This window comes from Conger conger, chromosome 2 (genome assembly GCF_963514075.1).
Source record: "Conger conger chromosome 2, fConCon1.1, whole genome shotgun sequence".
In the NCBI taxonomy this organism is placed as follows: Eukaryota; Metazoa; Chordata; class Actinopteri; order Anguilliformes; family Congridae; genus Conger; species Conger conger.
Window position 1 is genome coordinate 59,371,338 of NC_083761.1, and position 25,816 is coordinate 59,397,153.

General features: G+C 39.1%; 2 protein-coding genes across 2 annotated transcripts; both read left to right on the plus strand.

The window, feature by feature from the left end:
- The first annotated feature begins 511 nt into the window (after positions 1-511).
- LOC133122793 (pentraxin-4-like) lies at positions 512-5,049 on the plus strand. Its single transcript, XM_061232953.1, has 3 exons — positions 512-646; positions 1,309-2,122; positions 3,970-5,049. The coding sequence occupies exons 1-3, from the start codon at positions 512-514 to the stop codon at positions 4,605-4,607; spliced, it is 1,587 nt and encodes a 528-aa protein (XP_061088937.1). The 3' UTR covers positions 4,608-5,049.
- A 1,646-nt stretch (positions 5,050-6,695) lies between these two features.
- LOC133121517 (H(+)/Cl(-) exchange transporter 7-like) lies at positions 6,696-23,995 on the plus strand. The gene is made up of 25 exons (XM_061230737.1): positions 6,696-6,917; positions 8,677-8,751; positions 9,259-9,324; positions 9,835-9,900; positions 10,109-10,241; positions 10,354-10,463; positions 11,578-11,658; positions 11,910-11,972; positions 12,067-12,150; positions 12,228-12,321; positions 13,152-13,216; positions 13,439-13,555; positions 16,246-16,300; positions 16,813-16,873; positions 17,662-17,803; positions 18,259-18,352; positions 19,435-19,610; positions 19,701-19,752; positions 19,845-19,972; positions 20,319-20,404; positions 20,561-20,693; positions 21,060-21,119; positions 21,397-21,573; positions 22,119-22,199; positions 22,767-23,995. The coding sequence occupies exons 1-25, from the start codon at positions 6,804-6,806 to the stop codon at positions 22,851-22,853; spliced, it is 2,400 nt and encodes a 799-aa protein (XP_061086721.1). The 5' UTR covers positions 6,696-6,803; the 3' UTR covers positions 22,854-23,995.
- Positions 23,996-25,816: the final 1,821 nt, after the last annotated feature.

The following is a 25,816-nucleotide window of genomic DNA, read 5'->3' on the forward strand; positions in this document are numbered from 1 at the left end:
ATTAATTTGCGAAAACAACTTTCCTACATTCCTAAAAGGCCTACATTGTTCCTGATTCATATTGTAATACAGTACGTAAGTAAAAGTAAGTTTAACAACATTATCAAAAAAAAGGTCTATGAGGGAAAATTGCTCACATGAAAATACATATTCAAAAATCTATTTTTCAGGATTTCATAGTTGCATTCTACTATAATCTGTTTCTAGAAATGCGGAACATTGTGCACGTCGGCTATGGCTTCTTCGGTGTGTAGGTTCACAAAATGCTATGCTTGTTACAAAATGAGCATTGAATAGACTTGCAAGTTGGTCCATGTCTGCATATGAGGAGTCTGCTAAAGCCATCTAATTCTGGGCTTGCCTCCTTCCTTCTCTGTCTATGCTCAAAAAATGCAACTCCTTTTGGGAGTGATGGGAGGACAATCAATCACAGCTCACAGAGCACTGCCAAGTATAAAACTTCTGTAGTTCAAGCTTGAGTAGGAAAACCAGCCGTAGACCCCTTTTCACCATGAGTGGTTGCAGAACGAATGTGGGGTTTCTTCTTATTGTGTTATGCCTGCACACACAGCCTGCCTATAAACAGGTAGCAGCCCAAAAAAGCCAAAAGAACTTCACTGACCGACTGAAAAGGCTGGATGACAAGGTCAGTATCAGTTTATTTTCATTGTGGTCCTCATATATATTTTAAATGCCAGTCACAACAGATTGGTGTGTTTACAGGAGCCAGCTGTTTCATTATTTCAGTAATTCATTGTATATATTTTGTGTTATACTGCTATGAGTATAATACTGTACATACTTTCTGTATTATACTCGTAGCAGCATTTTTTGGTTTAGTGTATTTCGTGTTCTATGGTGCAAATGCCATCTGGTTTTTATATATTTTTTCTGCTGCTTCCCACATATCCCATAGGGAAGAGTGAATTGAAATGTTTTTTGCCTGTTATTTTTTGTCTGGAAAGTCGGTTAGCATGACTATTGTATAAACCAAAGATCACATTTTTCTAAATTGCCTGTTACACAAGTCTTACATTTAATCAAAGTGATGCATTCACATTACCTAGAACAAAAATCAGTTAAACAAAAAAAGATTGGAAACAGAAAATCTGCAGCTTTTTTACAACCTTCTGGTCTAGGTCTAGAAATATTTATCAAGTCATTTGAAATAGCAACCATCAGACAAATGGCACTGTTTTAAAATAAAATTCACAATCTATTAAAAAAAAATGTAAACCTGTTGTTTGTTGTTATTTGTGGTGAATCAACTCTTTTATAATTTTGATATTTTGTTTCACTATTTCACAGTTTCAAAGATTCAGAGAAGAGACCCTTCATCGTCTTCGGGATATTGCCATAAACTATAATCTCCCCCATGATATGGACAGCCGTTTCCAGCTTTTGACAGACCAGTTCCAGAACATCTCAATTCTGTTGACTGAATTCCAGGCGAGAGCAGCAAATGACCTTGACAGCCTGAAATACTGGACCAAGAAACTGCAGAGGAAGACCAAAAAACTGGACCAGAAAGTAACAGCTCTGGAAATCACCCTGAATGAGCAGAGGAAGCTGAGTGTAAAGGAAAGCAAAAAGCAGAGGTCTCTGTTGTTTAACCTCACGCAGCAGCTCCAGGACCACAGACGTTGGATTGGATCCATCTCTGCACATCGGAGTGAGCTGCAGGGAGGGTTTAGGGGGCTCCAGGATGCCCTTAAAACACAGGTGGACATTACAACTCGGCTGCAGGGGCAAGTAAAGACCCTGCTGAAAAATAACACACTTTCTTCCAGAGTATCAATGAGTTCTGGAAATTCTCTCACCTCCAACCATACACCCCAGGAGCCTGCTCCAAGGATCCATGCATCAGTCTTGGAGCAGAGCCCAAAGAGCCACCCAGCCAGGAATAAAGTCCACATCAAGCCTTCGAAGGGGGCTAGGCTGAAGAACAGATTGCCATTGCCCTTGCCTAGGCCCACCCAGGTGCTTGTGAGAACCCAGAACCGCCCCCAGAAAAAGCCTAAATCTGAGCTGGAAGAGGAATCAGATGTACATGACCTGGCCCAGCTTCCTGTTAGACACAGGATTCCTCAGCAGCAGCATGTACCAAGGAAAACAGGCACAAGTATGCTTTCCCTCACTGTTCTCTCTGGGGAATAGGGAATGGGTATCTGTTTCAAGTGTTTTAATAGCTTGGGGATGTTTGTGTATCTGGGGTTTGTGTTTGGACATTGTAGATGGTTGGTATGTAAGTGGACTGATGGAATATCAGTATAAATTATCAATATGCAAAAAGAAAAAATCTGACAGTATTCAATTTTGATCAATTCCATGACAAAAAAGAAATACTTGAAAATCTTAGTTGTTTACTGGGGAGACTGGCTGTGCCTGTGGTCATTTTCTTATTCATAACATTCACCACAATGTCAATTTTGGATGGCTGAACTCAGGTAGTCAGTAAGGTAGCTTGTTATGAAGGGGTCAGACTATTAGCTATCTGGGTTGAGTTTGTCACAGTCTCTAGAACAGTGGTTCTCAAACTTGGTCCTGGAGGACCCCTGTGTATGCTGGCAATATTTGCAATATCGCACAATAAGCACAATGTGAATATGGGACTATTTCTGACATAACGTAGCTAAAGAGGATAAATAATCCCTCAAAACATGAAGAGAGTAATTTAAGAAAATGAGCAGCTTGTTATAATTCTACGCTTGTAATTGTTTATTTGTTTGAGTTTGAGAACCCCTGCTCTAGGAAATTATAGATTCCGATTTTATGATTCAGGTTACTGTATAATGGATGAGGTATGGTAACAATTGATGAGCATCTCTTTTGCAAATTTTATTTGCTTTCAATATAATTTTTAACAAGACATTACAAACTGCATGTGTCATGTACACATTACTACTGCCATTTTCATTTTTGTTTCATATTTGAATATATATTATCTGCCACAAGTGAAGATAACAGTATTTTGCATGCCCTCAATATGAGCTTACAGTGGCTCTTTGTCATTACCTTTAATTACATTTGACTGTCCTTTTTGAACAAGGTGATAAGTTCAGTTTTTCAAAGGTGGGGAATTTCCTGAATGCAGCTTCAAGTATGAATATGAAACAGGCAACTGTCAATTAGCATGATCTAAATCTAGCAATTATATCTAAAAATCAGTCGATGTGGCAAATGAAAATGATCCTGGAAAACCATTCCATAGGTTGGGGCCATATGCCGCAAATGGCTGCTTTTCCACATCCTGGCTTTACTTGGATGCTGAGCAGGCCAGTGCTTGAGGGCCTTATGCCTGTCATGGGGACATATTTTCATTAAGTCAGAAATATATTGGCTAAAACACCTACTGCTAAAAAACAACAAGAAAAAGGTCCTTAATTCTAAAGGACAAGGAGGTGTGAGCTCTCATTTAATACTCCTGATTAATACTCTTGAATCTATCAACAGAAATTTTTGGATGACCAGTAAAAACAGCATTGCAGTAATCATTTTGGCTGTTGTATACTAGGCTTCAATTTGGAAATGGCAATTCGGAATATGATGACATTACACGACAAAAGCTGAAAATGTAATGCTGACTGGTCATGGCATGGGATACAAGTTGTACTTGTGTAATTGTAACAACATGTAGTACATTGGGAGGTAGAACTTATTGACAACTATATTTAAAAGAGTAAAACCTGAGCCCAGTCATGCATGCATTAATGAGGTATTTGGAGGTCATACTATTTCATACTCATAATAGGCATATGTAATCAATAAAAAAATTGCACCAGACGAAACCAGAGCAACTTAAATATATTTTGTAGGCTTGTATTCAGCTGCTTATGTGATGTAATCCATGAATTTAATTTAAATTCCAGTCTCAGTGGTGGAGGTTGCTGTACTGAAAAGCACCTTTTTTTGTTGTTGAAAAAATCTGTGATTTTGATTGTTTCTTTTTTCTTATTTCTTATTTTTTAGTTTGCAATGTGAAGTCCATGCTACACTTCCCCTCATCCTCCATTGAGAACTATGTCACCTTCAAGAAGAGCTTCCTTACTGGGATCCATGAACTGTCTGTCTGCATGTGGCTGAAGGTAGAAGTAGATTATGTCGGCACACTACTGTCCTATGCAACACAGGATAATGACAACAAGCTTGTCCTGTATGGCCGCTCCAGCAAACAGATCAGTTTAGACTTTGTTATTGGTGACCCGGCATACCGGGAACTGCCCGTTGACAACATCCTGGATGGTGGATGGCATCACTTCTGTGTCATCTGGTCCTCTATCGAAGGCAGGTTCTGGTACTATACTGACCGCCGCCTGACCTCCACTGGTTCAAAATTCCAGAAGGGCTATGAGATCCCAGGTGGGGGTTCCATTATCCTTGGACAGGAGCAAGACTCCTTGGGAGGGGGCTTTGATGAGGCCGAGGCCTTTGTTGGGAGGATGGCAGGCTTTACTGTGTGGAACCGGATGCTGAGTCCCGGTGAGGTATCTGGGATCGCAACAGGGAAAGGGCTTCCCAGGGGAGCAGTGCTTTCTCTGGATGATGTGGACCAGTGGAATGGATCAGTGCAACGTGTGAACTGTGGGTGCCTGGAACAGTGTATGTAAACATATATCACTTAGGCTGTCATTTTGCAACCGGCATTTCAAACTTTCATCAAAGGCAGCAAAGTGATCATGATTTTGGCTCATGCGCAATGTACCATGAATTAGATTTATTTAGATGGCAAAAAATCTGTGTTTTTACTGTTGCTTATGTATTCAAACAAACATGAGCTGGAAATATTTTGGATCTCATCATGAAATGTTAAGCATCATTTGATATTAGGGTAAAATGTCAGTTCAACTCTAGAGTAGTCAATGCATGATTTTGTATAGCAAGACTTTTTTGTAAAAGCTTTGCCACCTTGATAGCCGATTACAGTTCTCATCCAGCTGCCATTTTACAAAAGTTCAACCGGTGTAAATGAAGGGCAACTAGTTCTGTGCACAGGCTTCAAAGAAAAGTACAATTTTACATGATAGTTTATGGTAGGTAAGCAATATGAGGGGCAACCATGTATTTTATTGTAACTAAAATGATTAAATAATGTGTATACAGGTGTGAACAAATGCATATCTATGACATTAAATTGAATGTAAAAATTAATTAGATGCTAAGTGATGATCCTTATTTAAAGTTCCATGCTTGACTATCTGTTATCTGTAGCATTAATTATAATGTATCTTTATATCTTGTGGCCACAACATATGAAACTGAACCAGTCCATGTCACCTCCACTTCTATAATGTTGTGATTTGCAAATCGAATCTCTAGCTAGCATTGTCAGGTACAAGATGGCTATATTAGTTAGTTTACTGATATACAGTACTTGTGGATATTATTTACACCTTGATTTCTCCGTTAATGAAGTTGCTTCTGTTGAGAAAAGCTGTCAGTAGCTCGGAAGGTTGATTTATATGGGAATAATTAGTCAGACTTAACGGGTGGACCAATGCAAGTTGATTGACTAATTATGCTCGTCAAGGAAATAAAAATAAATAGCGAAATATATACAGAAATAAATGAATAGGATAAACTGCCCAAATCCAGGTGTGCAAAGCTTGTAGGCTTACCCAAGAAGACTCAATGCTGGAATTGCTGTCAAAGGGGCTTCTACAAAGTAATGAATTAAGGGAATTAATGAAATACTTATATGTATTATATAAATGAGAGATTTCAGTTTTTGATTTTTAATAAATGTGTAAACATTTCTAAAAATATGTTTTCACTTATTGAGTGTAGATTTTATGGGCAAAAATTGCAGTTTCATCCATTTAAAATTAAACTTACAACACAATAGTGTGCAAAAAGTGAAGGAGTCTGAATACTTTCTGAAGCTACAGTACACTCACCGAGCACTTTATTAGGAAAATGTTTACTTTATTACACCTACTTATTAATGTGATTATCTAATCAGCCAATTGTGTGGCAGCAGTGCAATGTATAGAATCATGTAGATACGGGTCAGGAGCTTCAGTTAATGTTCACATCAACCATCAGAATGGGGAAAAAACTTCATCTAAGTGACTTTGACCATGGAATGATTGTTGGTGGCAGACAGGGTGGTATGAGTATCTCAGAAACTGCTGATCTCCTGGGATTCACACACACTAGTCTCTAGAGTTTGGTGAAGAATGGTGAAAAATAAAACTATTCTGCAGACATAAACACCTTGTTATTGAGAGATGTCAGAGGAGAATGGCCAGACTGATCAAAGCTGACAGGAAGGTCACAGTAACGCAAATAACCACACATTACAACAGTGGTATGCAGAAGAGCATCTCAGAACGCACAATGCATCATAACTCTAAGTGGACAGACTACAGCAGTAGAAGTCTACAAAATAAATTGTCTAATAAATACCTAATACAGTGCTCAGTGAGTGTATATCTCTGGATTTCCTGATTTATGTATGTATTTATTAATTTTTTATTTATTCATGTTTATATTTCCATATTTATTTATGTATTATTTAATTTATTTATCGTTGGTGTTCCATAAATATGTGGTGTCTACGTATATCATCGAATTTTTGGTTCGCTCTCTCAATTTCTAACAAAAAGATAAAACACTACACTTCCCATAAACCTTATTTTCCACATTTCGAATGTCCCCCTAAACGCTCCGTAGACAGTCTTGGTCACGGGATCACAATGATTGTCATATGAAAACTGACGAGAAGGAAGAACTGGAAGATCCGAACAAAACGGGAAACGTCTACTGATAAAACTACAAGGAGCGATTCCTTACCCCTGGGTACCATGGCAAATATCACCAAGAAAGTGTCGTGGTCCAGCCGGGGTGACTACTCGGCCCAGGGGGAGGATACACCGCTTCTGAACGGAGACACCGGCGCAGCCAGATACACCAGACAGGTAACTTAGCTAACTATAGCTTGCTTTGATGACAGCAACATGACGTTGTGCATGAAGTTTTGTTTCCTCCGACTATAAACAATGTAGTTAGATACTCCATGCCAGTGTTTGCTGCATCGCGGCATTCGTTATTAACGACAGATTCGAATAATATTAGGCTGCCATTCAGAGCATACACTGTAACTCGCTCGTTAGCTGGTTGGTTAACGTTAACCAGCTTATGTTAGCATTGACTGTGAAAGGATCACGTTACTTTCCCTCCTGGCCACCAACATTTAACCCTTTCAGGTGTAAGATCACAAATACGCATTTACAGTGGTACTTCAGTAGTATGCTCAAGTGTCAGGAGGCCATAGAAAAGGGCTAGATGTAAGATTTGGGAACTACAGGGACGGATGGGACCGTACCATATTGAGCAATCAAAAGCTGAAAAAGTTCATTTTGTTCTGTTTAAAGCTGCTGAACACAAACATGAATATTATTGTGTGAGGTTAATGCATTCAGTAAATATACCTTGATGGATGGCTTTGAATCTGGGTGTAATTGTAGGCCTATAAAGTGTAAGATTAGGATAAACAGTAAATATCAACAATATCCTTCAATATGTAGTATTTGAACCACAGTCCTGTGAAAAGCGATTTGCCCGTTTCCCTATTCCCATTTCCTCTATTCGTATCTACTTATTTGTTATACCGAATGGTTTCATTCATGGTTTTCAATATTAGACAAATGGATCCTGACTAGACACAAAACACATTTTTAAATGATGAATTTCTTATTTCATTTATTCAATGAAAAAAACCCCCACTTATATCACCCATTTGAAAAAGGAATTGCCCCCTTAGTTACTCAATTGACCAATGAGCCAACTTCAATTGATTGTTAGAGTCAGTTGATTGAACACAGCCAGGCTTGATTGCAGCCAGCTCTGTTGAATATAAACATTTATCTTGTCTGCTTCTTGTGAAAAGCTTATTCCAGTGAAAAGGCAAAATGTTAAATAGAGGAAATAGCCATTACTGGAACAGCCCATGTGTCACCCATTAGTTAATTTATTTTGGGTTTCCACATCAAGAGACAGACAAACGCATGGATCACATGATCATCACAGTCATCAGAGTCGAAAGCAACCAGAGTTCTGCAATCCTATCTTTATTACAGTGGCTGCAGATCATAGCTGCATAGAGACCGCTATATTATAAGCTGTACTGTAGGTTTACCAGAAAAGACAGGTCGTGCCAATGTATTTTCCTGTGTACAATAATTGTGCAGATTAAATTAATGGAAAATTAACTTATGAGAGGCTGGGAAAATTAGCTTATCGTTTGGGAAATGGGTCCAGTTTCTGATTTAGTAATTGCCTCTAATAATGTGGCTTGCGTCTTCTTGTGGCATGATTGGAAGGATTGCAGAAATGCTTCACTCATTAACTCATTCATGTCTGGAATTTGTGACATGGGCATCTGTTACTCCAATGTGCAAATGCCTGCTTGTAGTATTTCAGACTGTAAGGTAAATTAAAAGTAGGTTAAAAGTAAGGTAATATAAGGTCAAAGTGAGTCGAATTGTCATTTTTCAGAAAAGACCTAATCACATTGAAAATGAAATGTAAATCCAGTTTATTGTTGTTTTGAAAAATGTAGAGCATTCTCCCAACTGAATTTGGTAAAAAGAGTGCTCCCTGATTGATTGAAAAAAGTTTCAATAAGACTCACTAAGCTTATGTCTTTGAGAAACAAGTGCCGTGCATTGTCCATAGCTTTCCGGAGGCAGTATATTTCATATTGGGAGGCTGAGTACTGTGGACCTGGAAGAAGACATAACCACAGAGGAGGTAATTCTCTGCAATGACCATCTGAGAGTTTTTCACTTGCATGCAACGCTCTCTTCACAACAAACAGGCTAACACCGAATGATCTCACTTCTCATGGTTGGGTGGGTGTTTATTACAGTGTACCTTCTGTTGCCATTTATTATATTTATTCCATATTTATGAAAACAGATTCCTACCATGGCTCATAGTTTAACCCATTATAGACTAAGGTGCCATATAGAAAAGCCCTCAGAAAGGCCTAGGAATCACAATGCATTTCAATGGTCATGTGTCTTGAAAAATGGTCATATGATCGCTGGCGTTGAATCCGTCTGTTAAGGGAGATGAAACGTGCAGGTCACATCCGCCCATAAGGGGTTTTTGGCCTTATCGCTTCACACTAAAATGACCATGGTCAGAGTGTTCCATGCTGGATGCAGTTTTGCAGTGGAATTAAATCATGTTTTCTGTGTGTTTCAATTGCATATCTCATGTCTTATGTATTTTCCTCTGTCTAATCCTGTGCAGGATGGAGTCTTGAGCTGGCCTAAAGAGATCCCTCATAATGAGAAATTGCTGTCTTTGAAATATGAGGTATGTGCCTCACTTGAATGTTTACCTCCACGAGCAGGTTGTCTGTATAAGAAGTATAGCGGAACCTCTAAACCTCACACGTCTGGAAGGAAGGTCTTTCGGAACTCTGAAAATTATGTTGAAATACACCAATTGAAAGAAATGTACTGTAGCTTGATGCAATCTTTGCTAGTTTTAAAGTTATTTGCATGCTTGCATCCAACAGCAAATTTTGTCCTGGTTTATGTCAAAAGCGGTAGTTTCCTTGTCAGCTACTCTTTACCTTTAGTCCCTTGTCTAATTAGTGATATAACTTCAGCTTTATCTCAATTAATTGTTACTCATTTTACTGTTGTAATTTTGTATTAATGTTACACTTCCGATTCCATACCCTGTTTTGTTGACCGGACTTTTCGGTTTCAGATCTACTGTACCGTATACTGTAGCTAATTGGAAATATGAAAGGATATTTTTGATTAATGGTGTGTGTATGTAAATTAATGTATAATATTGGTATTTTTCTTCATGCAGAGCCTTGACTATGACAACAGTGAGAACCAGCTATTTTTGGAGGAGGAGAGGCGAATGAGCTATATGGTCAGTCCAGCTCTTGATATGCAGGGTTTGACAGTTTTTTTCAGTCCTGCGACATATGTAATGTATTTGGAGAAGCTAAACTAACAAAAGCATTACTATCCTAAATCATGTAGGTGTTTGAGAAATCAATCCATTGGGAATAAAGCCAAACTAGAAGTAAGCGATAAAGAAAGAACTGTTCATTTTTTGTTCTGTTGTCTTTGTGTAGGGCTTCCGATGTCTGGAGATCAATCGCTGGGTTGTGTGCGGACTCATCGGCTTCTTGACGGGCCTCATTGCCTGTTTCATCGACATTGTGGTGGAGATATTGGCAGGGTACAAGTACCAAGTGATCAAAAAGAGTATCCTTCATATTTGTAAACTGCATAGATTAAAGTGAGTCTGGCCTTTTGGCTGTACAGCATTGTGTCATTAAATTTTCAAAGGGAACATTTTTCTGAACAAATTGCCCAGGCATTGTGAATTTCACAGAAGCTGGAGGACTCTGCATCTCCCTGATTCTCTGGGCAGTGCTGAACTCTGTTTTTGTTTTCGTGGGCGCTGTGATTGTGGCCTTTTTTGAGGTGAGGTTGATCTATATGCGTCATCTTTGCTAACTGTTTCCTCAAGAGGTTGCGAAGGCTAAAGGTTGCCTCGCTAAATCTCCTCAGCATGTTGTTTCTGTGTGTACACCCCCATGCCCCCCCCAAGCTCTTGGTCATATATATTACAGCGCTGTCCATAAATTTGCCCAGTGACACATCTTTTGAACATGTAACATAACATATTGGTAGACTTTGTGGGAGAGATTTGACTTTATATATGAAAATGCAGGTTTGCAATTTATTTGTTAAATATGGAGAGTAATTTCAGTTCCTTGAATTGAGGGGTGGATAGTTAGGTTGCTATCCTGACAAATTTCTTCTGGAGTATAAGAATCTTGTGAAGGGATGTGGTATAACTACTAGCCCAGATAATGTTACAGTATGTTAAAGGAGCTCTGTCACGCTTGTTTCAATTGAGATTATTTTGATTAAATGCTTAAATTTTGTGTGCAGGCATTTTTTTAATCACCGTCAGTGTAGCCGTTTTTAAATATGGGGCAAAATTTCTCAGGGTAAACACGTCCAGTGACGTCAGAAGGTAACGGGCACTCAAACTCCACCCTTGAGACTGGTTTAGGGCTGCCACCCATCCAGGCAATCACATGACATTCCCATGAAAATACAATAACGCTACAAATATCACAAATATCATGGAACCTTACTTGTCTAGCCTTGGCGATATGGCACAATGTGAATAGAGCGAAAATGACCCAAAAAAAAAGGATCACTGTCCAAATACTTATGGACAGCGCTGTATGTGTAGTTGTTTACTTGGATAAAGGTACTACCCTACATTATTTATCGATATGCAGCATTCCGAATCATTTTTTGCATACTCCTGCGTAGAGATTATGCTGTCTTTGATGAAGACAAAAAAAATGCACTTCTGATGACAACTATGTTTAGAACAGCATTTCCTGTGTATTTTGCTAGTTTCTGGATGTGATGCTCTGACTTATGGTAGAACCTATGCACTTGTAAGTCGCTTTGGATTAAAAGCGTCTGCCAAATGACTAAAATGTAAATGTAAATGTAAGACACAAACTGATTTCGATCCATATGTAAAAAAGTATACTTTTTTTTTTCTTCACAGCCCATTGCTGCTGGTAGTGGAATCCCACAAATTAAGTGCTACCTCAATGGAGTGAAAATCCCCCGTGTGGTTCGACTGAAGGTACCATCACTCATTAAGGAAAGATCCACTGTATGCTGAGGCTTTGTGTTAATGTTAATAACAGTAATATACAGAAGTACTCAATATATATTGCTGTACTCTGCATTGAATTCAATACCAAGCAACTTGTTGCAGTGCACAATTGTCTTCAAAACAATATTTCTAACTGGGGAATGTGATATCCACTTTTACATTGTTGATGTTCTGTAATATAATAATGGACCCTGTTGACAGTTGAATCTCCTCCCCAGACCCTTGTGGTGAAGGTTTGCGGGGTGATTTGCTCTGTGGTTGGTGGCCTGGCTGTTGGGAAGGTAAAATTATAAAAAATTTAAATAATGATGTAGCAGCTACTGTATATTGCACATTCTAAATTGGATGGAAATGGTTCTCTCCGTGTCTCCCCAGGAAGGGCCCATGATCCACTCAGGAGCTGTCGTGGCAGCTGGGGTGTCCCAGGGCAGGAGCACCTCTCTGAAAAGAGACTTTAAGGTCAGTACGCTCCATTTAGTTCTTACTTAAACGCCTGTGGAGCACACATCTTGCCAACTCGCTGTGTTATCCTGCAGATTTTCGAATACTTTCGCAGAGACACGGAGAAGAGGGACTTTGTGTCAGCTGGTGCAGCTGCTGGTGTGTCTGCAGCCTTTGGGGCTCCAGTAGGTGAGGTCCGTTCCTGAAAACCTTGGCTTTTCAGAGATGAATAGCAGCCTGCATTCCTGTCTCCGTGAAGATGCTAATGCAGTCGAAGTCATGCTTGTTCTTTTTCTGCAGGTTTGGAATTAATGGTCTCATCGGTACATTGTATGTCATTGAAATTGCTTTCCGACAATAGTACCAAGTGTGTAAAGTATGGGGTCCTTGAGATGTAACGCAATTGGGACTTGGTGAAGCAACTTTAACCATCATACTCTCTGGAGTTAACCATATGCTCTGTTCACTGAGGGACAGGGATAGGGACTGTTGAATATACCTGAAGTCATCCAAAGTCATTCCATTTTCAGATTAATCTTTAAAAAAAATAAAAAAACATTGTATGTTGCATTTTTTTAATCACTTGCTGTAGGGGTTAGACTATATTTGTTCACAACTTCCAGTTCCCTTGCCTATATTAGGAGGGTTCATGTTAATGTTGCCTTTTTGCACATTTGCTTCCACATTACAAGCATATAGGTATTGAGACGTTGACAAGCGTGTTCCGATTTTTTACCACACAGCCATGTATACATTATTATTTACATTATTGGCATTTGGCAGATGCTCTTATCCAGAGCGACGTACAGTTGATTTTAGACTAAGCAGGATACACTCCTCCCCCGGAGCAATGCAGGGTTAAGGGCCTTGCTCAAGGCCCCAACGGCTGTGCAGATCTTATTGTGGCTACACCGGGATTAGAACCACCAACCTTGCGTGTCCCAGTCATTTACGTTAACCACTATGCTACAGACCGCCCCCTGTGTACAGTATATTCAGACTGCTCCTGTATCCTCTAGGTGGTGTCCTTTTCAGCTTGGAGGAAGGAGCTTCCTTCTGGAACCAGATGTTGACCTGGAGAATTGTGAGTACAGCACAATCAATAACTATTTGAAAAATATGAAAGGAAAACTCGAAAGGTTAATTATTAAAAAACAAATGGGTAGCAACCTTGTAATTGCATCTGTGAAAAGTGATTTATTTTGAGGAGCTTAAAAGCTGATTGTTTGCTTTTTGAGTACTTTTAGCATTTAGAGAAGTATGTTTCCTGTCAAATGTTGCTAAATGTTTTAAATGTCCTTTTCAGTTTTTCGCCTCCATGATGTCAACCTTTACATTGAATTTCTTCCTGAGCATCTACCACAACAAGCCCGGAGATCTCTCCAGCCCCGGTCTTATAAACTTTGGCCGTTTTGACAGTGATGTAAGTATCAGGCTGGGTCCCAATGCTCAGTACATGTGCATCTATTTACAGTAAATTAAGACGCATTAAGCAATTTCAGTTTTTAATACTTTAGTCTGAAGTCGGAATTGCGGCTAAATTAGGCTGGATGATGAAGGATTATTTGGTTATTGTACATTTGTATTAATTACTTAATGAATGAATATCCTCACTATTCTCAAATATGTTAGTTTTTGCTGACATGTGTGGCCAGTCTGTGAAGCAGTACAAATCTTGCTCTCCTGCAAAAACAAAGGTTGGGATGTATTCCTTAGAATGTGTCCTCTATAAGTCTGGGACTATGGCTGGGGTTTAAGTGTTGGATGAAATGCTGGGCTCCATGAAGCTGGCCACAATAAAATGATTGGTTTTAGCTGAATAAAACCCTGTGCTTATGTTGTTTAAGGGACTAGCATTGTGATCACATCTGATTTATCATGTTACATTTCCATAAATTAAAATTGAGAACTATGTTGCCATGTACAACCAGTGTTTGTACATCGGTAGGTTAAAAGGCTTACTGAATTTGTACAACAACAAAAAAACACTCAATACTGCTATTGCTAAACAAAACAATTTATATTTCACTTCATGAATATAATGGTAAAATAATATAAAATATTGTGAATTCCTTATGTTTTAGACGGGATTTAGATCAAATGCACTAAATCATCACTCTGGTAGAATGTTTTACCCTGCCTTGGGTTCTTTAGTGACACTACCACTCAACACTACTGAATTTGTTCTGTAGATGACAAATTCACTTTGTTCACTATGACAAATTTGAGATCAGCATGGATATGAATCGCAGATGGAAACAAGGATATTTTGAGTCTGGCCTGGAGTTTTAAGTTCCTGTTTTTTATTATCTATCTATCTATTTATTTATTTATTGCTTTATTTATTGCTTTTATGGCTACTTTGTTCCTGCAGTCCCATAAGATCTGTTACAGTAGTGTACTGGGGGACCAAAAGTAATTTGACTGTTTGCTTCTCAGCTGTTTCTGATTAGTCAGGTGTATTCAGTCACCTCCTTACTGCATGCATAAGAAAGCTTTCAGTATCTATTCTTGTTTCTAGGCTTTTAATTGCCTTTGGAATCTGTTTTTGGCATCTGTCAACATGAGGACTATTCAAGCAAGCCATTATGAGGCTGAGAAGCAAGAGAAAAAAAAACTGTTTGAAACATGGCCAAACAATAGGCTTACCTAAACAAAGAGTTTTTGACCATTACAGAGCCAAAAGAACATAAATTGTACCAATTTTCTAAATACTTAGAGACTGCACTGTATGTAAATAATTCAGGATGATCATTATCCTGTTACATAATGTACAAAATCTTGTTTAAAAAAATGTTAATGCAAATTAGAATGTTTGCCCACCTGTCAAGGTACTGTACATGGTCAGAAAAATATGCCTGACTCAAAATGCTATGAAATTGTAAAACTGTCAGATTGTTAAATTACTTTAAAGATGGTGAGGTATTGCATGAAATAGAAATAGAAGACCATGTTTGGAATCCTTTCATTTCTGCCAGCAAGCCAAATATGTTGCCTTTGGATTGCCCTTATTTATATGCATACTGAATAATAATACAATGTTTTGAGAATGTGTTTAAATGATCACTGATATAAAATGTGGTCACGACAATGAAAATGCCCTCGATTGTATAGCCAAAGGTGTTTTCCCTGTCTTCCTCAAGTATTCACTCAAGGATAGAGAGACGAGAGATTCATTGGAAGTCCCCCAAAGAAAGTCCTCTAATTAGACATAGGCATTGCAAATTTGTTGTAAAACATCAACCTTTTTGCAAATGAAATCTCAGTAACAGTTTTTGCCAGAGCGTAACAGTATTCGCAAAAAAAGCGCTGTGTTATTTTATGAAAGCCTTACAAACTATACGCAGTTGGAAACGTTTTAGGTAAAATGCTTCTCAGTCGTTACTTCAATACCATACCACTAGCCGGTTCTAGGTTCAGCTGAAGTTATACTGTATTTCTTTTGCTCACGGATGGGGATCACACCTTTACTGTACAACAGGATTACCAATACTGGTCAGAGAAGTTCATACGTGGGCTCTTCTTGTTCCAGAGTACTTTTTTAGAAGTATGCAGCGGCGAAACGGACAGCAATGATAATTCCTTTAGATAAATTATAAGTAAACAATGGACATTCTATCGACGTTTCTCTGAGTTCGTTTTTAGAATGGGGAACTATTATGCATTTGGTCTGCTCGACCCTTGCCGTGAAAAGGACACTGACATTCGCTTAATTTGTGTAGTATATGGAAGGCGAGGTCCACCCACATGTTGCAAAATAAGGAACTGTTGTCACTAAAGCAATGGCATTTTAAAATAATTAGTACAAAATTGCTAATTAGTACAATCCGGTGCATCAAATTGAAATGAAATTGAAATGAAATTGAAATGAAGTTGAAATGAAGACCTACAGGATGGTCGATCTCCTGGAACAGGGTTGGGAACCATTGCTTTAAATAATTAATAAAAATAAGGGGAAAGTTGTTGCATCCGGCTTGTTAAATCCCATGGTTACGGTAACATAGGCTAGTTACAATATATGTAAAGCCTTTTATTATTTACTTTGTATGGGGAAGATTTCAACAGACCCAGTGTCTTTTTCCAGTATCTTGACAGCTTCATTCTGTTTTTCAGAGTGTGGAATATAATCTCTATGAGATCCCCATCTTCATTCTAATGGGAGCTCTAGGTGAGAAGGATTTCTGTTTTTCCCCATGCTGATATTGTCTAAGATTTGTACTACTAAAGAATTTGTAAGTTAGTTGTATGTGTTTTTAAAGTACATCATTCATAAAATGTTCTCCAACATTTAGTCTTGTAAGAGCTACTGCAAAGTCATGGTGACCATCAGAGAGCCAAAGAAGTTGCCTGACAATGAGAATCAATTGCGTATACTACTTAGAGAAAGTTCTATCTGAAAAATATTAACTATTTTACATATTGATTTTCAATTAAAATTGTTTGATGTATTTCAATGTTTCAGTTCCTTACTTGGTAGATACAGTGATGTATCTACCAACCCTGTGTATGTCTAAGAATATAAATGCAGAATTATGCTACATACTTGTATTTGATGCAGGTTTGTTTGGTGAAAATGCAATGAACTACCTCATGTGTCAATTCTTTCTAGTATTCAATACTTCAGTTGTTCCCTGTCTTTTCCATTTGTTGTTCATTAACATTTTATATATTTTATACCAGGTGGTATTCTGGGAGCACTATTTAATCTTCTAAATTACTGGCTATCAATTCTCAGGATCAGGTATGCATATTCATTTCTTGTCCAAATATATATTCTCTGAGCATTTTATTAGGAATACTACTTATTACACCTACTTATTAATGCAATTATCTAATCAGCCAATCGTGTGGCAGCAGTGCAGTGTATAAAATCATGCAGATACGGGTCTGGAGCTTCAGTGTTCACATCAATCATCAGAATGGGGAAAAATGTGACTTGTGATCTATGTGACTTTCACCATTGAATAATTGTTGGTGCCAGACAGGGTGGTTTCAGTGTCTCAGAATCTCCTGTGGTTTTCACACCCAATAGTCTCTAGAGTTAGCAGAGTATGGTGTGAAAAACATCCAGTGCGCAGCAGTTCTGTGGGCAAAAACGTGTTGTTAATGAGAGAGGTCAGAAGAGAAGGGCCAGACTGGTCGAAGGTGACTGTAACGCAAATAACCACACTTTACAACAGTGGTATGCAGAAGAGCATCTCTGAACACACAGCACAGCAAACCTCTAAGTGGGTAATCTACAGCAGCAGACCCACTCGACAATCATCTATTTTACCACTTTGAACCAATGCGTCAGCTAGGTAATGTTATTTAGCTAAAATCTCTTAGTTAAAGCTCGATAACAAAAACAGCAATGTTATTCATGAAGACTTCTTTGCCCTCCATGTTTTCACCCACACATCACAGATCAGTTACAACAGTGAGGCACCATATTTATTTGGATACTCAATTGTAACTTATATGTATGTAATGTATATGTGGTGGCTGTGTGGAGAATGACTGATATGATCTCCATATGGCTTGTCTCAGGTACATCCACCGGCCATGCCTGCAGGTCATGGAGGCCATACTGGTTGCTGCAGTAACAGCGACGGTCTCCTTTACCATGATTTATTTCTCCAATGACTGCCAGCCGCTAGGGCAGGACCAGTCCGAGGAATACCCCCTGCAGGTAGAGACATGGCCCCTCAACCTAGGCCTCGAGGTCCAAAGGGGATCCATGATAGTTCTGCAATTAGCACATATTAACAGACCTATACAAATTACAAATTTTCTTCTGGGAAGCAAATACACCGTTATAAAAATGATTATAAATACACCATAGAAAGTTGTGTATTGCTGTGGTCAATACCAATAAATTACTTTGTAATGACCTATCATTTGTGTAACAGCCTTAGTTCACTCTTGATGTACACATATACATTCTTGTATAGATGTATGCTGTAATATAAATTCATGCTTCCAAAGGGCCCCAATAAATTAATGGTTGGATGAAGAAATGTTGGCAGTCCTTAAGTTTCTTGCACCTACTGTAGGCAGTTTGTCCTGTGCATTGTGTGAACTGTAATATGGGCCATGAGAGGGCGTCCTTTTTGGGGTTATGACAGCCTTTGTTCTGTGCTGCAGCTGTTTTGTGCTGACGGGGAATATAACTCCATGGCCACAACCTTCTTTAACACACCAGAGCGGAGTGTCAGGAGCCTGTTCCATAACCCGCCAGGTTTGTGCTCTGCTTTTCCCGTTCATCTCTCCGTCTGTGCTGAAGTCACAGGCAATTATTACATTTAAAAGGAAAATCTAATCCCACAAGTCAGAGCAGAAAGTAAGGGAATGTATCAATTAAATGTTATGTGTATAGCGATTTTTACAGAGCATTGACACAAAGCAGCGTGACAGAAATCAGGGGATTGAGAACTCAACTACAGTGGGGAAAAAAATTATTTCCTTGGCTGGTAATAGGAAGAAACTTGGCACTGGTTACATGTTGCCACAATGTTTCACTACATTTCATCGCCACGTCAGGTTGGTAATTCCTTCCTCTGTGGTTCCAGTGCAAAGGCCGGCCATTCATATGGCAGATAAAGTCATGGGATGATTTAACCTGCAGGATGTTCGGCAGCTGTTGGAGCACTCTGAAAGCCCATACCCTTGTATGCAGCCCAGGGTCTCTTGATGGGTTTCCCAAGCCCCCAGCTCGGAAGAGTGCAGAAAACCTGCCTTGCTCTGATTTTCCGGTTTCAGCATTATCGTTCCTCTTCTCTTGTTTGGGCTTTTCCGAGCAATTTACCCAGATCTAATTTTTTAGATCTAAATTTATAACCCCCCCCCGTCCTGTCAAAGTTGAATTATGCCATGAAATATACAGACAAAGCCTCTGTAATAACATTAGAAATGATTAAATTAAGCATTTAAGATCAATTAGATGATTTGGCAACAAACATATCCCTGGCCTCATCCGTCTGGTGGACAGAATAGCAGGGTATATTACCAGCAGTTGAGCCACATTCCCACATTTCACGACAGCTTTGGTGTCCTCCCACTAGATGAATTAGATTTTTTCTGTATTTCTGTATTTTTTGTACTGTATTTTTAATATATGCAAACATTTCAAAGACTCTTAAGATAGGCTTGATTTAAATACAGTTATGTAGCATTTTCTGCCATTATTTAATATTTTTGATCATTTTTCCAGCAGTTTTGTTATCCTGTGATTGCAAGTTCTGTCCTGTTGGACAGAACCAGAAAGAGGGAATAGTTTTCTTCATGTGAGATCTCTGTTGTGTTTACATACTCTGGTGTTAGGTTCCTTTAACCCTCTGACCCTGGGCGTGTTCACGCTGACGTATTTCTTCCTGGCGTGCTGGACGTACGGGCTGACCGTGTCTGCCGGGGTCTTCATCCCCTCCCTGCTCATCGGGGCAGCCTGGGGTCGACTCTTCGGGATCCTCTTGGGTTCCATATCTCCCAAAGATTCAAATGTGAGTACCTAGCTGTCTCACGATGGAGGCAAAGGAAAATGCAGCATATGCGCTCATTAACTTCATAAAATCATACAACTTCTTTTGTAGACATGGGCGGGTCCTGGGAAATATGCCCTGATTGGAGCGGCAGCACAGCTTGGTAAGTCCTGTTTATGGACATCAACCTTTATGCCTTTTGCATTTATCTGTTCATCTGAATTTTGTTGTGTTGTAACATCATGTCGCGTTTAGGTGGAATTGTGAGAATGACACTGAGCCTGACGGTTATCATGGTGGAAGCCACAGGCAATGTCACATTTGGTCTCCCCATCATGCTCGTGCTGATGACTGCAAAGATTGTCGGTGATTACTTTGTTGAGGTGAGTTAAGGAAGTATGTATGAAATAGCAAAGAAACATTCAGGCAAAATAAAATCCCAGTGATGAATGGTACCCTTATATTGTTTGTAATATTTTGCAATTGTTTTGGTTCTGCATGACCTTTTAAGCCTTGTTAATGTGGAACATTCCAGAACAGCGACTTCCTTTTTCATTATGAAACTGCCCCAGATCACAGTCTTATTTCTCTGTAGCAGATTTAAACTCTGCAAATAGAAGCATCTCTCTCCAGACAATGTGAAGTAATGTCCGTCTGTGTCCCTTGCAGATATAAGAGCTGCTCTAGTCCCTTCATGGTGATTTTGAAGCCTGTCTATATTTTTCTCAGGGGTTGTACGATGTCCACATCAAACTGCAGAGCGTTCCTTTCCTTCACTGGGAGGCCCCAGCTACTTCTCACTCTCTGACAGCCAGGTATATCTCCTCTCGCTGGCCTGCAGGAAGCTGCCTTACAGTAATCTCGCTGATGAGAACGGTTTCTAGCACCCTAACTTGAATTTGGGACTTTGGAATGGTAACTGGGTCATGAATGTGAAAAGCTGACTGCTGTTCATTTGTTTTTCCCCATAGGGAGGTGATGAGCTCACCAGTGACAAGTTTCAACAGGATAGAGAAAGTTGGGAACGTAGTGGACGTTCTCAGCAACACGACTACCAATCACAACGGCTTCCCGGTTGTGAATGAATTCATTGATAATAATGAGGTGCTTATTGATTTGATTTCCAATGTAGCAAATACATCATGTATTCAATTTACATTCAGGTCGTCTGCGTTATATCAGCTGGGGATTTAACGTAACAGTAGAAAGTAGAAATGAGGACACGGTCCATTTCGTCCTAGCAACAAGTTAAATTTCTAATTTATTTTAATGCACTGGGAACATGCCTCTTCGCCTTGAAAGATTGGGTTGCATGAAAGCTCATTCTAGGAGCAGGACAATAATAGACTAATGATAAGGGAAAACGCATTCTGGTAAGGATCTGTACTAGCTTTTTCAGGTGGAATGTACTGTGTATGTTACAGATGTCTGATTTTGTATTTATATCCCCTTTTCTCCCCTTTCTCTCAGCCTGGAAAAATATGTGGGTTAATCCTACGATCCCAGCTTATTGTGCTCCTGAAACACAAGGTCAGGTGTATTGATTGTTTGCTGAGCTCGAATTGGGTCACTAGCCATGAATTGTTCCATTTTTTTTCAATGCTGATAATACAACGACGAAAAATATAAACTCCATTGTCCTGAAATGCTAACCTCATTTCCATTTTATTCTGTGAAATATATATATTTACGCTCTACATATAACATTAAAAGTTTAGCTAACATAATATTGTAGACCGAGAGAAAAGAAAAAACCTGACAGATTGTTTGTGTTTAAAACGTTTCACGCCATGTCTCTCTCTTGCAGGTGTTTGTAGAGAGGGCTCGTTCTCGCCTGAACCAGAGGAAGCTCCAGCTGAAGGACTTCCGGGATGCCTACCCCCGCTTCCCCCCGATCCAGTCCATCCACGTGTCCCAGGACGAGAGGGAATGCATGATGGACCTGACGGAGTTCATGAACCCAACACCGTACACCGTACCACAGGTGACCGATCACGTTCTAGCAAGTTCTTCTCAACTCACACTCAGCAGGGATAGTCAGCTTCATGCAGCTCGCTCGGTTAAGGCATCGGACCTTGATGCAGGCATCAGTTTCATGCAGTTGCACACCAAGGTCCAAGGTTCTCGCTCCAGGGTTCTCACCTCGATCCTGCCAAAGTTGAATTAGGCCGGCCCACAAGGGAGCGGCATAACTGGGCCTTCAATTCATGGGTGGTGGCGGAGGGGGACTAGGCATACAAAAAGCACCTTGGATTGCCCCGGAATCGCCGTCTGGAGCTTGAGACGATGTGGCTTAAAGAAGGCATGTCGGTCTCCTTCCGACCACCGGGGACAGGGTTGTAGCGGTGTTTCCTCAATTAACATAGGTGATTGAAATAAACAGGGTACAACCAAATTGGGAGAAAAATGGAGGGAAAGAAAATATACATTAAACATTAAAGCAAATGCAATGTTGCCATATGGATCTGTTAATACCTGAGGCATGTCTAAATATCTGCTGAGAATAATTAGTTTGTGTTTGTATTGCAGGAGACTTCTCTTCCCCGTGTTTTTAAGCTTTTCCGAGCTCTTGGTTTGAGGCACCTCGTTGTGGTAGACAATGAAAACAGGGTAAGTCTCGTAACCAATAATTTGTTTAAAGGCATACTTTGCAAGCTATTTAGCTTTGCTGTGGTCCTGGGTTTACAATCAAAGATGTCTTCAACCCGCTCAATCACCTCAGTTTATACATTTCATATCAGTTTATGCCATTTTTATTTTTGATCTCTGTTTCTTGATAGCTGTTGCCATCGAGGGAAAGCAAATCCATGATTGGCTGTAGTTTTTGAACTAGCCCTAGAAACTAGTCGTTTCACTTTGTGCTTCTTCGCCTCTGCCATCACTGTGGCAGCTAGCTACAAACACTCAAGTGAAACATGAAAGAAATAGCCTGTACATGTACAGGCAGAATACATACAGGCATGGATTTAGCAGATGTGTGCAAAAAGAGAGATTGCCAGAGCATCATAGATACAGTGTGCCTGAGCATTATTATTTTATTATATTTTCAAGGTTAAAATCATGCGTAGTTTGCCTGTAATATACCATTATGGCATGCAATTACAATAACAGATTACAATAACATTTTACCACGAAACTTCTGCATCCCACAAGATGAAATATGTGATTTTGTGTTAGGCCGTTGGACTTGTGACGAGGAAAGATCTGGCTCGGTATCACCTGGGCAAACACGGGCTGGAGGAGCTGCAGCTGGCACAGATGTGATGAGATGTGGGCTGCTGGGCCCACTGTAGGGACTGAACTGGTCATCCACTGCCTGCCTGGACAATGCCAGCTACTGTATGCACTGCAAGAACTCCGGTGCTGGCACAGGCGATTAAATAATCAGAAGCCAAATATTCACTCCAAAACCCATTTAATTTACCATACGTAACACTGTCTTTGGTTCATCCCGTTTGAAGAAAATTCATTTCAATTGTCTTTTATATTGTAGTAGCTTTATCTCCCTTTTTTTTGCACTGAGACCATTTGAGTTTGTAAAAGGTCCCTTGGTGGTACAGAAGTGTTTGGACCAACCTGTGTGTGTGTGTGTGTGTGTGTGTGTGTGTGTGTGTGTGTGTGTGTGTGTGTGTGTGTGTGTGTGTGTGTGTGTGTGTGTGTGTGTGTGTGTGTGTGTGTGTGTGTGTGTGTGTGTGTGTGTGTGTGTGTGTGCGTGAATCTATAAGGATTTACCTTGAAGGTGTCAGAATATACAATTATGTGTTTACATTTTTATTTTATTTTGCTGTTATGGTCTTATATTTGGAACTCCTGTGAGCAAAGAACAAATTATCTTTCATGGTGGATAGTTCTTTGGATATTCTTTACAAGGCAAAAACTCCCCAATCTGACCATATAATAATATGCATTTTAGGTTAAAATGAATGACTTATGATGAATGATTATTGTTTGTAAAGATGATTTTATATTTGTATAAATCTGCTTTGTAGCCAGCTGGAAGTATCTCATTTGTAAGAAATGACCAGCCCACGACAAACACGGATTCTGTTGTGCACTGAGTCCCCTTCACACATTGCTCCATATTTTTATTTTATTTGGTATTTTCCAGGAAAAAAACAGCTGTAAGGGTAGAAATGGCCTCCTTCTGACCTGAGATGATTTAAGGTCATAAGGCTGGCAAAATAATCTAGTGTTCTTAATGTGTTACTTAAATGTCTTAATTTTAATGTTTACAGAATTATAAATGTATATGCAATATCGCTTTTAAATTGTCTACATCCTAATGTGTAACTACTGGAGAAGAAGGCTTGTTCTTGTTTTTGAAAAATGATTTCCATTTCTTTGTAGGCTTGTACTGCTGTATTGTGTTTGAGAATACTATTTGAAACATCACTGTCAATGAGAAAATGTCACATATCTTTTGGAATGTGTGTGTGTGTGTGTGTGTGTGTATATATATATATATGTGTATGTATATATATATATATATGTGTATATATATATATATATATATATGTGTATATATATATATATATATATATGTGTATATATATATATATATATATGTGTATATATATATATGTGTATATATATATGTGTATATATATATATATATATATATATATATGTGTATATATATATATATGTGTATATATATATGTGTATATATATATATATATATATATAAGTTCTCCTATGACCCCACTCTGCACGTGTGTGGTGTTCGGCTCTGTGGGGTGAAAAGAAGCAGCTGGCTGGCACCGCCTGCTTAGTAGGAGAACTGCAGGTTGTCTTCACTCTCCTCAGCCGACAGCAGGGGGCATATATGAGTGCACTTGACATCGTTTTTGCGAATTGGATTCTAAATTCGGATGGGATTGGACACACACACACACGCACTCATGAAAACAAACAAGCACACACACACACACACACACACACAAACACACGGTGAGCCAAAACTTTATGACCACTCGCAGATGAGCCAGAAACGCACACGCACTCGCACCGCACGCACGCACACACACTCAAGCCAAAGCTCATGCATGCATACAGACACACACACACAAACACACAGTCTGCTGTATAAGTAAGGCATAAGTCCACGCTGGTATGAAAGTATATATAAACACTTTGTCTTCATAGAGTTTGTGCCAACTGAAATGACATCATTTTCAACTGAATTTGCAATTGTGTCACTTCTTGATTATTTCCTGTCACTTTTTATCCTCGTAGATATTTAAAAGTAAATAACAGAATGGAAAATATTTTAGTTTGCTAATAAAGTAAAATTGGTAATAACAATCTTGCCATCATAATTGATTCCACAGAAAGAATGCTGCGTTGTTGGTTTGGAAATGTGAAGAATGATGTATAAAACATACAAGAATTTAGGCTACACTAGTACTGGAGACTGCAGGGGTAAGCATTGTTTTGGTCATTAGATTGAAACCCTTAAAATGTCCCCATTGAGAGCTCCTTTGTGAAATGTTTAATGAACATTCATATTGACTTGAATGGTTAAAGCAAAAAGAGACCAGGTTAGATGAGTTAGAGGTCATGGTTAGACAGAGATGGTGTTCAGTTTGGTTGAGTTGATGCCAATGTGTCTATGTCGTGCAGTAGGAGGTGTTCAAATGTGACATTTGATTTAGAATAGATTTATCTCCCATCAATTCTATTGCTGAATTCTACTACCTGTTTTGTTTTTTGTTTTTTTTAACTTTTCGAATCAATCCATTATACCGTACCAGAAAGTGTAATTTACTAAGTACCAAGCACTTTTAGGGACTGGTTCCAGATGATATCACTCCAGAACTGGATTTGATGCAGCCTGAAATATATGCAGCATGAAATATATGTATGCACTCATTTAACATTGATGAGTCTAAGAAGCAAATGCATTTCATGTCACACCAGTTAGATCAGCTCAAATGGGCGCAATGATCATATGGTGTTCTCTGTTTTTTGGATGAGTTGAAGGCTTCGAGATACTATGTGTAGTTAGTTTGTACCCAATGTACCACTATGTTTCAGCAGTTACAAAAGTATGCTTTTTGTAAATTCTGGTATAAGGTCAGTTCTTGTGGGCACTGCTCATTAATAGGAACATGCATACCGAGTACAAACAAATCTTTCTATTCCGAAAATGCTGCTGGCTTCACTCTGTAAATAGTGACTGTGGATCTTTAATCTGTGCAGTGAGTATCAGAGGATTGTGTTAGTAC

Bases quoted from the DNA above. Each gene is read 5' to 3' on its own strand.
- LOC133122793 (XM_061232953.1), top strand. From the start codon at position 512: ATGAGTGGTTGCAGAACGAATGTGGGGTTTCTTCTTATTGTGTTATGC. The intron at 647-1,308 runs GTCAGTATCAGT...ACTATTTCACAG, and splicing joins TGAAAAGGCTGGATGACAAG to TTTCAAAGATTCAGAGAAGA. The intron at 2,123-3,969 runs GTATGCTTTCCC...CTTATTTTTTAG, and splicing joins ACCAAGGAAAACAGGCACAA to TTTGCAATGTGAAGTCCATG.
- LOC133121517 (XM_061230737.1), top strand. From the start codon at position 6,804: ATGGCAAATATCACCAAGAAAGTGTCGTGGTCCAGCCGGGGTGACTAC. The intron at 9,325-9,834 runs GTATGTGCCTCA...TTCTTCATGCAG, and splicing joins TGCTGTCTTTGAAATATGAG to AGCCTTGACTATGACAACAG. The intron at 19,753-19,844 runs GTAAGTCCTGTT...TGTCGCGTTTAG, and splicing joins TGGAGCGGCAGCACAGCTTG to GTGGAATTGTGAGAATGACA.